Source organism: Hydra vulgaris, chromosome 14 (genome assembly GCF_038396675.1).
Source record: "Hydra vulgaris chromosome 14, alternate assembly HydraT2T_AEP".
Taxonomy (NCBI): Eukaryota; Metazoa; Cnidaria; class Hydrozoa; order Anthoathecata; family Hydridae; genus Hydra; species Hydra vulgaris.
This window is the reverse complement of record NC_088933.1, coordinates 17,513,246-17,530,000: the sequence shown is the minus strand read 5'-3', so window position 1 is coordinate 17,530,000 and position 16,755 is coordinate 17,513,246. Positions and strand designations below refer to the sequence as shown.

The 16,755-nt window shown below is 28.1% G+C and overlaps 1 protein-coding gene across 1 annotated transcript in view; it reads right to left on the bottom strand.

Moving 5' to 3' along the window:
• Positions 1-16,544, bottom strand: part of LOC100201759 (lipoamide acyltransferase component of branched-chain alpha-keto acid dehydrogenase complex, mitochondrial) — a 37,759-nt gene extending 21,215 nt beyond the window's left edge. The window contains exons 1-10 of the mRNA XM_065818333.1: positions 16,396-16,544; positions 16,133-16,168; positions 15,881-15,950; positions 14,855-14,930; positions 10,032-10,095; positions 9,760-9,886; positions 9,455-9,660; positions 983-1,067; positions 529-703; positions 259-409 (exon numbers count right to left, since the gene is read on the bottom strand). Coding sequence (XP_065674405.1) covers positions 259-409; positions 529-703; positions 983-1,067; positions 9,455-9,660; positions 9,760-9,886; positions 10,032-10,095; positions 14,855-14,930; positions 15,881-15,950; positions 16,133-16,168; positions 16,396-16,473 — 1,068 coding nt within the window. The 5' untranslated portion in view covers positions 16,474-16,544. The remainder of the gene's footprint in view (positions 1-258; positions 410-528; positions 704-982; positions 1,068-9,454; positions 9,661-9,759; positions 9,887-10,031; positions 10,096-14,854; positions 14,931-15,880; positions 15,951-16,132; positions 16,169-16,395) is intronic.
• Positions 16,545-16,755: the final 211 nt, after the last annotated feature.

Below are 16,755 nucleotides of genomic sequence, written 5' to 3'. Positions count from 1 at the left end.
GAGTTATATGATATACACTTAATAAGGCATAATTTTGCCTTTCTAAGATAGAAAATTATACTTTAAAGGTAGAAAATTATACCTTCAAGGCAAAAAATGGAACAACAAATGATTTTTTGTAATATGATTTTCTAACTTAAAAGGTTAATAATTGCATCAATATACTAAAAGTATATCAAATACCCTACGCTACGGTAGAAATTTCAATTGTTTTTTTTTTCAAGCGACATGAAAAAATTATAAAATTGTTTTAATTACTTTAAAAATCACATTAGTTTGTTGCGCATCCAATGTTGAATTGAGAATAGGATATTTTAATAAAGCCATTGAAGCTGCTTTTAAAAAGAATGGCATAAATGACAGTTTAACACCTCTTTCTTTACATAGTTCTTTTAAATCTTTACGCAATCTAAAATTTTGAAAAAAATTTATACTAATTAAGAAAAAGTTATTTAAATTGAAAAATTAGGAAACATGAAGTTTTAATCATCAATAACTTGACATTTATGAATAAGATATGAATATTACTGTGTTAGATCTGTTACATCAACTTCATCACAATAACCAAAATGTGGAATAGACAATGAAGCTTGCATGGTTTTGAACATTACTTTTTGTAGACCTTTAAGTGGCAAAATTTTATCTTCAGTTTGATTTGTTGAAAAAGGCAATGAACAAGAAGGAAGGCTAGTAGAAGAATCACCTGCACAAAAAGAAGAAAGGCTTGTAGAAAAACCATCAGAACAAGTAACTTAAAAACCATCAAAATAAAGATAAAAAGAGTAAATTATTTAGAGAAAAAAATTTGGCAAAAATATATTTCAATATGTTTTGACAAATAACAACTGAAATTTTATGAAAAAGATTTTAAATATAAAAATTTTTAAAAAAGTTAACTTACCTAATATCAGAACTTCAGATTCTCAAAATAAAACTTATTAAAACTTTGGTTTTTATAATTATTTAAATAAACTTAGCATACTTTTGTGTTTTTCAATAAACTTTAGAACATCCTCTTTTAAAACACGACCGTCTTTACCAGAGGCAGGAACATCTGATAAATTAATCTAGAAAAAAAGAAGACTTCTAGATATTTTATACTACATATATATTATTTAATACAGATTTGGATCTGCATATTTTTACTAATAATATAATATGGAGTATTATTATTATAATCACTAATAACATATTTACACAATAACTCACCTAAATCTAAAAAATATTGGTCTGCATGCGAAAATTTTATAAGTACATACAAATTTAGTTTAAAATTTGTTAGATTAACTGTCATTAAAAAAGTCATTTAAAATTTCATGATTTCTAAATATTAGCATTTTATAATATTTTGATATATATATATATATATATATATATATATATATATATATATATATATATATATATATATATATATATATATATATATATATATATATATATATACATATATACAACCTTCGGAATTAAGAAAAATGATTTGATACAAAGGTCTTAAAATAAAAAACATAGAAACTCAAACACTTTCAGGTCGGCATTGCCGAATGCCGACCTTAATTCCGAGGGTTGAAATATATATATATATATATATATATATATATATATACAGTATGAATTTTTTTTTTCTATACTTATTTAAATCTGCAGTAACTTGCCACATGCTTTGTTGGCCAATAAAATGCCTCAAAGACTCAGGCTAATTAAGGGTCATAACCAACCAGAAGACAATTAGCCACTACCACACACCAAACTTTTAAATATTTATACTGTTCTTAATTTTCATTTTTTTTTTCTTTAAGTAAATAAAAGGATAACTTTTATTATATTTGGATGCAATTATATTTACATCTTTATGTGCAACTATTAGATCTAATTTTATTTAATTGACATCAGAAATTGATGTCTTCAATTAGTGGTACAAAAAATGATTGGTCAGCAAAGGATTGCAATAACAAAAATGATTTTTAGAAACAAACAGTTTTGGATAAAGAAATAGATGCATACAAAGAAATAGATGCATACATAGTTTGCATACAAAAAAGACTTATAAAAACTAGTTTTGATATGTAAATGTCAAATAAATTTATTGGGATTCCACAACTTTGTTTTATTAGAAACAAACAGTTATGGATAAAGAAATAAAAGTTGCATACAAAAAAAACTTATAAAAAACCAGTTTTGACATGTAAATGTCAAATAAATTTATTGGGATTCCACAACATACAAAGATTTTGTTCCGCAAAACAAAATTAATGAAAGCTACTAATATCATGTCAAAAATCTGAAAAGTCAGGACTGTGGTCCCTTAAGTAGGTAAGTATTTAACATATGCAAGATGTTCTGCAAAATGATTTGGTGAATCAGTTGCTCCATCAATTGTTTTAAACAAAAATATAAAGAGAAGCTCATTCTGATGAAGACTACAGACTATAGTGTAAAGTTTCCAAGTTTTTTTTCTTACACTATAACCATTCCTGCCATATAACCTGCAATTGTTGAAATATTGTCACTAGTATTGAAGTACTGAACTACTTTAAAGTGTTTAAAGAGTCATACTCATCAAGAACTTCATACAGGCGCTGCACTAGATTTTTTCTGGTTCTTCAACAAGAGTTAAAACTTTGTAAAATATTCTCTGTCATTCTTTATCTATGGATCTCTTAAATGCAACTTCGTTATCTTTTGAATTTATTTGACTTACAGCTATTGTTTCATTTTCAATTTTATCATCAACACCAAGACAAATTCTTTATTATTCTCAATGAATTTGAAATTTCACTTTATATGTTAATTAAATTACTAAAGCTAGAGTGTTTTCACTATATATTTTAATTAAATTACTAAAGCTAGAGTGTTTTCACTATATATTTTAATTAAATTACTAGAGCTAGAGTGTATGTTTATATGTATGTTTGTGTTCTGTCTGAACCTCTGGCGCGGCATTTACTCACTTGTAAGTTACCTTATGTATGCATGTGTTCTGTTTAAACATTTTATTCTGTTTTGATGCAGTGTGAGCTCATTAACTAACTAGACACTCCAACTATTAAACTTATGCTCACCCTTATCTCTAGTATTTTATTGGGTGTAATATTTTTCCAAATGCATTTCCAAAATACCATGCCCGATAATTTAAAGCGCTGTTTGCAGGAAGTAGCTTCTTTAAATTACTCCAGGTCAGGTCAGGTTCAGAATCATCACGATCACCCTGCTACTGGTATTATGTAACCCAGTACCATCTGCCCCATACCCTGCTGTCTTGTAGAATGTGCTTTTTCAGGCAAAGACTAGGAGGAACAAACTCGGACTTGAATATGCCCTGCCTTGGGGCTCTTTGTTGAGGAAAGGCTAGAAATGGTGTCAATAAAAAGTCTCATCTTGGGCAGATAACTGCACCAATTAACTACCTCCAGCTACTGTCTTTCAGGAGGCCTCCTAGGCAAAGACTTTAGGGGTAAGCAGAAAAATTCTGTTCACCAGCCTCGAACCCCTTCTTCATCTAATAGGCTGGCGTAGATGTAAACCTGTGTTACATTGTTTACTGCCTATGATGATAAATGCTAGATCTTCTTAACTTTTCTCATAGGTTTTTGCTTGTGCTTCCTTGATAGTAGCTATGTAACTCTTCCTGTTACCTCCTAATGAGGGAACAGCTCTAAAACTCAGTTTAGTGGTTCTGAGGCCGGCTGGTAGTAAGGTTTCCCGAACTCTGTGGTGGCTCTCAGAAAGGCTGATTTCATCAACAGCTTCAAAATATCTAAATAAATGAGTATTAACAGTGCCATTTTGCACATAGGTGTCCCTGTTAATGCTTTTGGTGCACATTGTCGAGGTTACATAAGGAGCCTTATGTTACAACTTAGGGTTAATTAACAGGACTGAGAAAATTGCATAGCTCAGTGCTTAGGAGGCAGTGCTCTATCTATGAATGAGTCAAGTTCTCTTTAAACTTAAATATGCCAAAAGTAAATCAAAATATTAGGCATAAAAAACCATCCCTATCGCCTAACTGTTTTAATATCTTTTACTAATATTTGTGGTCTGTGAAGCAACCTTCCACCAGTTGAATCTTACCTCTTGCAAAATTCAACAGACTTGCTAGCTCTTAGTGAGACTAATTTAAATTCTGCTATTCCTTTTAATGATCTCAATGTTGATGGGTACTATCCTTTGATTCCAAATGACTCCAATAGTTACATGCTTAGCTTAGTGATATACATATGCATCAATTCACCTATTTGTAATGAAATCAGGTTCGAATCCTTTCACCATTCCTTTATGTGCTTAGCACCTCTTCACTTTATCACCTTTCTCTTTGTTCTTTATCGTTCTCCTTCTTCCCAAGACTGCACTCTTTTGAATACAATTTCTGATCAAATTGATCATGCTCTCTCTCTTTACGCCTCTACCAATATTGTTGTTATTGGTAACTTTCATGTTCATCACACTGAATGGCTTGGCTCTAACGCCACTGATCCTGTAGGCACTAAAGCCTATAACTTCTGTATTTCTCAATCTCTTACTCAGATAGTTAACTTTGTAATATGTTTCCTGACAAAGTAATCAATTACCTTCAATCCTTTATGTCTGGTCTCTGATCCTAGCTTGTGTTTAGTTTCTCCTTTTTCTTTCTTAAGAGGTTCTGACCAAGCGATGATCTCTTTTAATCTTTCATCTCGTACTTCATTTTCGGACTCACCATATCATTGCACTACTTACTAAAGCTGACTGGGACTCTTTTTGTGATTTTTTTTTTTTTTGTGACTGTCCTTGAGCTGTCTTTTCCCTCTCAGCTGAAAAATGCACCTCCTATGTTAACACCTGGATTCAGGCAGGAATGGAAGCTTGTATTCCTTCTTGTTGGTTCCAAGTCAAGCCTCATTCTACTCTACATTTTCACCCTCTTGTGCAGCTGCTATATCTAATCTTAATAATTTTTTATCTTTTTCAAAAGAACAACTCTCTTGAGAACAAACAGCAATTTATTATTGCAAGAAATTGATGTAAAAAGGTGCTGTCAGATGTTAAGCTCCATTATTCTCAGTTCACTAAATCTTGTATCTTACCTCAGTTAGACTCTTGAGACTTTTGGAAAATCTTCAACAGCATTGTTAAAAAGGAAGGTCTAGCATTCCTTTGTTATCTCTCATTCATGGGACTGATCTTATTAACTCTCCCAAGGATAAGGCTGAACTATTTGCAAAGAACTTCTGTTTTAATTCAACTCTCAAATTGTATGGCCATTCTCTTCCTTCATTCCAATTAAACAGGTTAACCCATTGTTAAACATTCAAATCATACCAGCTTCCGTTGCTAAAGTCCTATCTCAATTGAACTCTTCTATGGTTTGTGGTGCAGACAACATTTCTGTCATAGTTTTACAAAAGAGTTCTCCAGAACTCTCTTCAACTTTCTCTTAACTATTTAATAAGTGCTTGACTTGCTTGCCTTGTTTTCCTGACTGCTGGAAAATGGCATCTGTTGTTCCAACTTTCAAAAACTCTGGTGAACATTTTGGCCCCTCCAATTATTGTCCAATCAGTCTTCTTTATGTTATTAGCAAGGTCTTTGAGTCTTTGGTAAACAAATTTCTTACATACCATCTTGAGTCAAATAACTTGCTGTCAGACAATCAATACGGTTTTCGATCCTCTCACTCTACGGCTGACTTGCTAACTGCTGTGACTGAAAGATTTTATCATGCATTAGATAGAGACGGAGAGGCTAGGACTATTACTCTAGACATATCTAAGGCTTTTGACAAAGTTTGGCATGTTGGTCTTCTTCATAAGCTTGTTTCATATAGTGTATCTAGGAAAGTTTTTGAGATTATCAAATTGTTTCTTTCTACCCGCCTTATTAAAGTCAACCTCGAAGGCTAACACTTTTCTTTATTTCCAGTAACTTCTGGGATACCTCAAGGTTCTATCCTTAGTTCTATTTTGTTTCTTATCTACATTAATGATCTTCCCGACAACCTTACATCTAAAGTTGCTCTTTTTGCTGATGATTCAACTTTATACTCCTGTCTTGACCAGAAGTCTTCTCTTTTCGATCGCTTAGAACAGGCAGCCGATCTTGAATCTAATCTCACTTCTGTAACAGATTAGGGCTCACAGTGGCTTGTAAATTTTAACTCCATCAAAACTCAGTTATTTACTGCAAACAACTAATGCAGTACTGTCAACATTCCTATATTGATGAATGGCAATCCTCTTATTGAGTCCTCTTCTTTACATCGCCTTGGATTATCATTTACTACTGACCTTTTATGGAAACCATATATACAATTGATTGCTAAATTAGCATCTGCTAAGGTTGCTTCTCTTTATCGTGCTTGCCATTTTCTCTCTCCTGATTCCATTCTCTACCTTAACAAATCTCTCATTTTTCCCTGTACGATATACTGTTGTCATATTTGAGCTAGTTCTTCTAATGATGCTATTTCTCTTTAAACAAGGTCCCAAAATGCATTGTAAACATAGTTGGACCCGGTTTAACTGCTAAGCTTGAGCCTCTTTCCCATTGTCATAAAGTTGCATAATTTTCTCTTTTCTACAAATAATATCATGGCCTCTGCTCAAAGAAGTTTTCATCTCTAGTTCCATCAAATAAAACTCATTCTCGCTTGACTCGTCATTTATCTTATACTGTCTCATTCTTATACTGTATTTGTCCCTGCATGCTCCAAAAACTTTTATTTGTCTAGCTTTTTCCTTGCACTTCAACCCTTTGGAACTCTCTTTCATCTTCATGTTTTCCTGACTCATACAACCTTCAACTTACATACCTTTAATACACACCTATTACACATATATAAATTGATTTACAATTCAAAATTTAATTATGCACATCATCATTTTTGTTTTAGCCTTGTTTCAAATTTTGCATAGGTTTACTGTTACTCACAATAACTTATAATTTATAAAATATTATATATAATATTGCAATATAACTATATTATTGCAATATAATATATTTACAATATTGCAATATAATATAAACTACTCTTGCTATTATCATGGTAGTAAACTTCTCCTCAGAATCACATTTATTACCGGCGTTTCGAAGAGGCTCAGCACCGATACCTACTTTATCCAGTCAGATAAATTACTTTTGACTTTCGTCCAACATTTGCGTGTTGGACGAAAGTAAAAACCATTAATTTAATTACAAATAAATTGTTTTTTAAAAAAAACCACAAAAACGCAAATTTAATTGACCAGAATGTTTTAAAAACATTCTGAATGTTTTTAATAATATAAACAATGTTTTTATTTTTATTTTTTTTAATAAAATGTTTTTATTTTTAATTTTTTTAATAAAATGTTTTTATTTTTATTTTTTTTTACTGTAAATCATGCGCGGAGTGTTGCTACATCGACTATCTTATAGCCTGACTCGCAAGGGAGTGCTGCTACATCGACTGACAAATAGCCTGACTCGCAAGGGAGTGCTGCTACATCGACTGGTAAATAGCCTGACCCGCAAGGGAGAGCTGCTACATCTACTATCTTTTAGCCTGATCCGCAAGGGAGTGTTGCTACATCGACTGAGGGTTTGGTTGGGGCAGGCAGTCTCTCAATTAATAAAAAAAAATAATTCCGGTCTTGCATTTTAATTTTTACTTTTTGTCAACAAAATATGGAAAAAACTTTCGGACAACATCTACGGGTTGTGTATATATATATATATATATATATATATATATATATATATATATATATATATATATATATATATTTATATATATATATATAATGCTTATATCCTCTGTAATCTCTCCAGGTTTTCTACCTTTTTTTTTTAATTTCTTATACATATCAAATATACATGTTAAAACCTAATCATCTGTAACTTTATACATTACATACCCAAACCACCTTAATCTTGCCTGACTACATGTGTACCTCAAAATGTGTCTCACTCAAAATCTCAGAAAACAATCTGATAACAGTACTGAAATTTTGAAAGATAGTCTATGCAATGTAGGTGACTATTCCATAAAGTTAGAAGAAAAATGATTACATTCCTGGAAAATGCTTCAACAGCAATACTTACATGCAATAACAACAACAACAAAATTCTATATACATATTGCTGCTTAATGTAATGGAATTGGTTATTAATTTTGTTAAAATGCCTCATATAGAACCAATTAGGCAAAAACAAGAGGATTTTATGTCTATAATTGTTAGTGTTGTTACCGACTAAATTGACTAAAAGTTGACTAGTCGAAAGTCAAAATCAGTCAAAATTTGAAAATTCGAATAGTCGATTTAATTGACTTTTCCTATTAATCGACTAAAAGTCAATTTAGTTGAGTAAAAATCCTATCTAAATTAAAAAATATCTTTTCATTTAATTTCTTTTTCAATCTTTAAATTTTGTTGGTTCATTTAATAACAATAGTATGTACTACTATTATCTAGTTTTTTATTTATTCTCTTACAGTTTTATCTAATTCAAAGCATGTTGGCTAACATTTTAATAAAATTTATATATATAATATTTTAATCAAATTTATACCTTATTAAACTTTTGATTATGTATTTCATTAGTTTTTTTTATTTACTAGATGCTTATCATAATTACTTTCATACAGCCCTTGAGCATATCTAAATTATTAAGTTCCAAAATCTAAACGTCATCTATACAATCACATTGTAAATATAATTGTAATGACTTTTTGATATAGTAAAAGTTTTTATGATGGTCTCTAAATCATTGGGGTATGGAAATAAATGGCCCCATTGTCAGAGTCCTTCTCTCATATTGTTTTGCATTATTATTTAAATGATTAAAAAATAGAAAGCAATCACAAACTACTTTATTATTTTAATTACTATTTATTTCAAGAAAAATAAACAACTCCCATACTATCTAATTGACATTTAGCTGACTTTGTTGATTTCAAAAATATATTAGTCGATTTTAGATAACTTTAGTAAAAATATTATTCAATTTAGTCGACAGTTAAATTATTTAATAGTCGTAACAACACTAATAATTTTTAAATTTAATAATATTATTTTGACAAAAAAATTAGCAGAGAGAAAGACAAAGGTCACTGTTTTTGATTCATTAATTAGATGTTTAGTTTTTCAGATTATTCATAATAATGATGTTTGATCTTGCTTATATATGAACACTATAAAAATTCTTTCAACTATAATTATTGAAAGATTTATCATCTGGTAAATAGATGGGTAAAGTTAGATATATAATATGTTAAATACAAGTATATATTTATAATAGAATATAATTTATGCATAAAATAATATAATAGATTAAATATATTGGAAAAAATAGGCATTTACATGAAAAAAAATTTTTTAAATAAAAATACTTGCAATGATAAAAACTTTATATTATCATTACATTGTTATGATTTAACATCCATAAAATTAAAAAACCAACATAACAACAACATTGTTTTTTGAAATGTATTTACCTGATTTTCTTTAGCAATCTTTCTAACAGCTGGTGTCGTAGGTACAATACTTCGACCTTCATAACCAGTATGAACAGTTGGTGACAATGGCACATTTGATTTATTTGAATTTGCAGATGAAACTTGCAATTTTGGAAGAGGAGGTAGAGTTTCAAAAGTTTCAGAAGCAGTGGCTACTGGTTCGGGTATCATAGTAACTGGCTCAGCTATTAATTGATAGTGAATAACTTAATTAACTTTATTAAACAAATAAAATAAAAATAAAACTTTATTCAAAGAATAAAAAAATAAAAAACAAAAATAACTTGTTTGACGACTTTCAGAGTTAACTTCAATATCAACAAGTGGCTTTCCAACATAAGCTTCCTCATCTGTTTCATAATAGAGTTTTTTAATTACACCATTATAACGACTTGTTATAGTAACTGAAGCCTGTAAAAAAAATGTAAAATATTCCTTATTGCAAATAAAAGCAAACACCAATTTATATACTTTTGAAGACTAATTTATAATGATGATGATGATGATGATGATGATGAGAAAATATTTATTGAATCACTAATAGAATAAACCTTACTTTGTCACTTTTTACTTCACAAACTTGATCAAACTCTTTAACAATGTCACCTTCTTTTACATACCTTGATAAATAAGTATATATAAATGAGAATGAAAATAATAATAGTTTAATATTTATTAACTAGAAAATCCGGACCCGTAAAACAGGTCATCATAGGTATTAATTAAAATTATACTTTAATTATATTTAACATATTAATTAAAATTAAGTAATAATATTTAATAGGCTGTGTCAGAATAGTTTATTCAAAGCACAAGTCCATCAAAACACAACTCATATTTTAATTAAAAATTTTATAAATTATTTTTTTATATATAGTATATTATGTAAGTCTAAACTACTACTGATAGTTATTTGCTAAATTCCTAAAAAACATGTTTGTTGCCTTATAAGGTTTTTACCATAATGCATTGCAGTACTTGACTTTTTAGATAAAATTACTCTAATACAAAATACTTTTTTAAATGCTCTTATAAATAATGCTTTCTTATCCTTGAGAAATAAGATTGTCGTCTAGAGAAAGTAGCACTTTTAAACAAACCAATTTTCTCAAAATCATGCAGTGGTCATTATAAAAAAACAGCAGAAAATAAATTTATGGAACACATTGCTATTGGAAGCCATCAATTCAACAATTGTAAGCAGTTTCAAGAACAAATTAGACAAATATTTAGCAACAAAAAATTAACTTAGAAGCTATTTTTGGTTCAAATGTTTCATTCTTTGCATTAGTAAATTATTGTATACTATCTGTTATGACCCGTAAAATATGGGTCTAGGGGAGTTTATTTCACATCTACCTCTATTTCAATACTTATTCAGCTATCTATCCCCTATATCTTTACTTTAATATTTTTTATCTATCCCCTATATCTTTACTTTAATATTTTTTATCTATCCTATATATCTTTACTTTAATATTTTTTATCTATCCCCTATATCTTTACTTTAATATTTTTTATCTATCCCCTATATCTTTACTTTAATATTTTTTATCTATCACCTATATCTTTACTTTAATATTTTTTATCTATCCCCTATATCTTTACTTTAATATTTTTTATCTATCCCCTATATCTTTACTTTAATATTTTTTGAACAAATGGTAGAAAAACAATTCATTTAAACATTGCTCTTAGAGCAACAACAAAAAAAAACACTTTATTTGCATGCTTAGAGCTCATTAGAACTCTTACCCCGTTTATTTACTTTGAAAGAAAAATATATACTTATATATTTTTTTGTATATATTTATAGCAAAAAATAAATATAGCAAAAAAGACTTTTAATTATTAAAATAAAATTTCAAAGTTTTGCTAGCTACAGGATATTTTTCATACCTTCACAGCAACATTGTCTGGAGTAGCAGGACAGGAAAATTAAATTTTTTCTTTTATTTAGTTACAGACCATAACTTTTTTTCAGGCCGCCCAGTTTATTAGGACTAATTACCTGAGCACATTAAAAACATCTTGACATTTCTAAAGCTTTTGATAAAGTTTGGCATGCTGGTCTTCTCCATAAGCTTTCTTCTTACGGTGTATTCTGCTAACATCTTTAAGATTATTTTTAAGATTATTATAAGATTATTTCCAATCATAGCATAAAAGTTCTAATTAATTCTTATTCTAATTAATTCTTCTTATTCTAATTATTATTCTTATTAAGGTTTGGCTTTAAGTTTAGGTTCAAAACTAATGGCCTTGGCCTTCCACCTTTTCCTATTAAATTCAGAACTTTTTTTTGCAAGTTTCATAAACATTATTATATCATAATTTCATTTGTCTTTTATTGCACATGGAGCAAATAACTTATTTGCTCAATACATCTATTTCTAAATACATTTTCTAATTTGTTTTGCCAATTTCAGCGCATAATCTTGGTTTAATTTTGCAACATATATTGTCTTATTGTTGCAGCACTTGATTTCTCCAGTTTTGTTAATAATTGATCTTGATTTAAGGCATAAATTCTTCTTTGGCTTTGAAATTCTTGTCCAAAGCTTTGAAACTTTTTTGCCTTGGCCTAGAACATGTGGCCTTGGCTATGGACTGGGTATATTTTGCCTTGCTAACATTTCTGGTAAAATGTCATTTGCATGTGCCTTTGAATACTTTATATGTTTTTAAATAGTAGTTATTTAAAATATTCAGAATGCTAAAACTTCAAACTGTACAGTGTGAAGTTTCACATTCTGGATATTTGTGGTAATTTGAAAGTTTCATATTCTGGATATCTGTGGTCCACTTCTTTGAGGCGAAAATAAAACTTTTGTCATTTTTTAAAAGCTTCAAAATTTTTAATGAACATTCATTATACATAGGTCTATACTACAACAATTATTGTAATTTTCCTCATCATACCTCTGATGGATACACCAATGATATGGAAATAAGACAAATAACACATACTTAATACTTAACTTTCAACCTCCTAATGATTATAAATGGTCACCAGAATATAATAGTTTTTTGACTACAAGTTTGCTTGGATAAACACTATCTATGTGCTAAACACCAAGAACTTAAACTGCTAATGATCTTGAGGACATGATGTAAAGACATATGGTATATTTATGACATACTGGTAGTTGGGATAAACATGTAAAGTTAACATGTATTTACATGTCGCAATTTTTTAAAGTAGTTTAATAATTTAATAAATTCAAAGAACATATAAAACTTAGTGTAGAGTATTGCAAGGCTAATGAAGTTTTGATTTATCTATAAATTAATTTGCAAATCCTGTTTGCAGTGTGGTTCTTAATCACAGTAGTTTGATGTAAAAACTCTAGAATCTGAAATGTAATCATTTTTAGCTTTCACAATGTAAATATTGTCAGGGTAAAACATGTGACCTTGATCTAAGGATCCCTTATTCTACAGTCTAAAATTAAAGTTAAAGCCTTCTGATAAGTAGACTTTAGAGCATGATATAATGCAAGATCTATTAATGGATATCATTACACCTTTTTAAAATCTTTTCAAATCATTACATCAAATCTTTTTAAAATTGTCTAATAAGATTAAGATTGTAAGTTATTCTTAATCTTATTTAAAACCAGGATTAAAAATTAAATTAAAAATGGTAACTCCTAATTTTTCAGTAATCTCTGACGATTTCCTGGGCTAAATTTAGAGATCTTCAAATGATTTTGATGGTGCACTTCATTGTAAATTTTTTATCCTATCTTGCTGTGGAGGTTCATTTACAATAAACTCCATATTTAATATAATGAATTTAATTTTGTATTTTTATTATATAATTATTATAATAATTATGAATTATCAACCCTCAGAATTAGAAAAAATGAGGTCAGCAATAAATTGCCAACCTAAAACTGTTAGAGGTTGGCATTAGGTCGGCAAAAAAAATTTGACACAAAGAGATTACCATAAAACATTGAAATGAGGTTGGCAATTTTTTGCCAACTTAAAACACTTCAAGATCGGAAGTTAGGTCGATATTGCCAAATGCCTACCCTAAGTACAATGGTTGTATAATGAATTATATACAAACTGTATATAATTATAATTTTATTATAATTATAATTTAACCATTTCTCATAATATTTAATTTTTAACTTTCCTCTTTGTCTACCTATTTTATTTCTTTTTCTTTTAAAGTTTTTCATGAATTTTTCAATTTTTATATTAAATTTTTCAATGAAATCAATATACAAACTTCAGTTTTATTACCTCACTAAATAAACCATGATACAGGAATACAGAGTACCAAAAATGACTCAAAATTTAAAAGCCACAAAATTATTATTTCTTCCTGGTTTTGGGTATCAATGAGAGCTTTAAAAATGTTATAAATGTTTAAAATGACTTATGGACTATTTATGGGTAAAAATTTAAACTTTTAGGTCAGAGGAACAATTTTGATTTTAACCAAAAATAGTAAAAAAAGTAATAAAAGAAAAAAAAAAAGAAATTTAAAATTTGAATCTTTTTAGCACTCTGCATCCCTGAATTAAACTTGTAAAATTATTCTCAATTTTTGTTTAAAATAAATAATCACAAATGTCCTAATATTAGAACTTGGTTATAATTATTATCATTGATTATTTTTTACTTTTAATATACATGAACAAAAATTAAAAACAATTTATCTGCTTTTATTCTAGAATATTCTGCAGTTCATTTTCACAGTTAAAACAAGAAAAAAAAACATTTCAAAGTATTACAAGTAAGAGGAGTAGTAAAAAATTTCAAGGTGGGCAAAAATTTTCCTGACTGATAAAAATTTAATTTTTAAATTTTTTTTCCAAAAAATCTTAAAGCCAGTAAATTGCGTACTTCTAAAATTATTTTACATTCAAATGATTTTTTTGTTGATGCTATATATTTTGTAAGAATGTTATCAAAATTTGGTATATCTATGAAATTTGTATGAGTTAGGATTTATAAATATTGGTCGACCAACTTTTGTGAAAAAGAGTTTTTTTGAACTTCTAAAGACCAATTTTAAAAATAAATCTCTGAAAATTTACTTTTTTAGTCTTCACATAATTTAATATTTTTAACATAGAACAAAGTTTGTTCTTTTATTTATTACCTGGACCACTGTGCACTGTTGAACTTAAATAATTTATATAAAAATATAAAATTACACAGTAGAAAACTGTTTAGAATTTCTTATCCATAATTTAAATCTACAATTTCAAAGTTTTATTTTTAACATTTAGTTATAATAAAATACAAAAAGTCAGTTAATATCAGTCATAAAATCTACAACTTAGTTAATAGACTAGAAAACTAATTTAAAATCAAAATAACATAAAGTCATCTCTTTTAACTTATGAAATAGCTTACCACTCAGTGATTTGCACTTCAGCTATTCCTTCACCTATATCAGCTAATTTGAATTGGACAATTTCACTGCAGCATTCTGGCAAATAAATTAAATAAAACTTTAAAAGCTAAAACAGTCTAATCTATCAATAAATCATTAAACACTTAATCGGTAAATCAATTAATATCTCTTAATCAAACTATATCCATTGACCCTAAAACAATGAAACACTTAGGCAGTCAATAATAGATGAAATCTTTTTATTTTAAATTAAAAGTTAAATAGTAAAGTGTTTTTATAAAATAATAGTGTAAAATATATTTAATAGAATTTTAAAATATTGGTTAAATGTAAGGATGTACTGGAATTCCAGCCTGAATTCCGGTACATCGACATTTGTTTTAATAATTTTTAGAGAACAGTTCAGAATTAAAAAATAAAACACAAAAAGATTGTTTTTCTGATGAGTTTTTTTTTTAGATTTTATTTTTCTCCAGATTTTTGCATAAATACTAAGGGGTCTTTTTTATTATATTTCAAGATTTTTTCAAATAAAGGTCTACATGGTCTCAATAATGGTATACAGTCCATTTATATGCGCATGAAACTGTGCTATACTGAATTGTGTCATCTGTAGGAGTTTCAACACATACATCAACTAAGGATTTAGATTTAGTATAAATATAACATACAATATTTATGTAAGAACATATATTAAGGCCAAAAAATAATTTTTATTGTAACTTTTAGTACTTTTTTTGCTTTATCTAAAAAATCTTGATTTAAGTCAGTATTTAAAAAAAATTAAAATCTATACAGTAGTAACGTACTAAATCTGCTGTTGTACATAGGTGATGTTACTATTGTATAAATTGAAAATCTTTGACACCATACACAACTACATGTTATTAAAACAAAACAAATTCAAAAATGGTTTATTAAACAACATTTTTAAGTTTTGTGTTATTATAGTGTAAACTTCAACCTACTGAGATTTTGTGTTATTATTATTTTGTGTTTAAATAGAGTAAAAAACTTTAACCTACTGAGAGATGTGTGTATTCTTCGGAAATAACTTGGTTGACATTTCAGGCTTGTAGAATTTGAAAGACAGTTCTTAAAAAGAATTTTTATTTATAAAACTCAGCTTTAAAATTTTTTTTAAATAATTATTTGCAGAGTGTAGAAGCATTTACTTATTAACCTCCAAAAATTTCAATTTTTTTTGGTATACAATTACCTCAAATCTATTTTTAAAAGGTAACTTCCTCTGTTGAAACCTGTCAAATTAAATTTACCGTTGTTGTTTCCGAGACCAATCTGCTTTCAAACACCTATAAAACATTTTAAATCAATCAAATTTTTGAGAAAAGTAAAAAAGAATGAATAAAAAGAAGCTATATCAGCGTTTGACTTTTGTTGCATGATTTCAAACCAATCTCGTTTTTTAAGCATTTCGTTTTTAGCAGTAACATACAAGTGGGTACATAAATTTTATTTAAAATTTTATTTATTTTAACAAAAATCATATAATATTCAAGAAATTACAAATAAAATTTACATTAGAAAAAAATCGTTTGGAAAAACTAAACGCTTTATAAATGTTTCTACTGCAAACTTTGGTAAACACAGCCGCCATTTTGAGCTATCTAATGAATGTTACTTTGAGTAACTCGGCACAAAAATTCACATTTCGCTTCTGACAAATTTATCGAGAATTGCCTAAAATTTACATAAGGCCAGAGGACGTATTTATATTTTTAGCGTCCTGGGGCACTAATTCTTTAAGCGCCCATTTTTTACCAATAACTGTATACTTTGATATGGGGTAATTATTAAAAAAAAACATTTTCAATACAAACATATAACTTAAATTAAACTCACTTAGCATTTAAAAAATATATACAGTTTTCTACGTTAG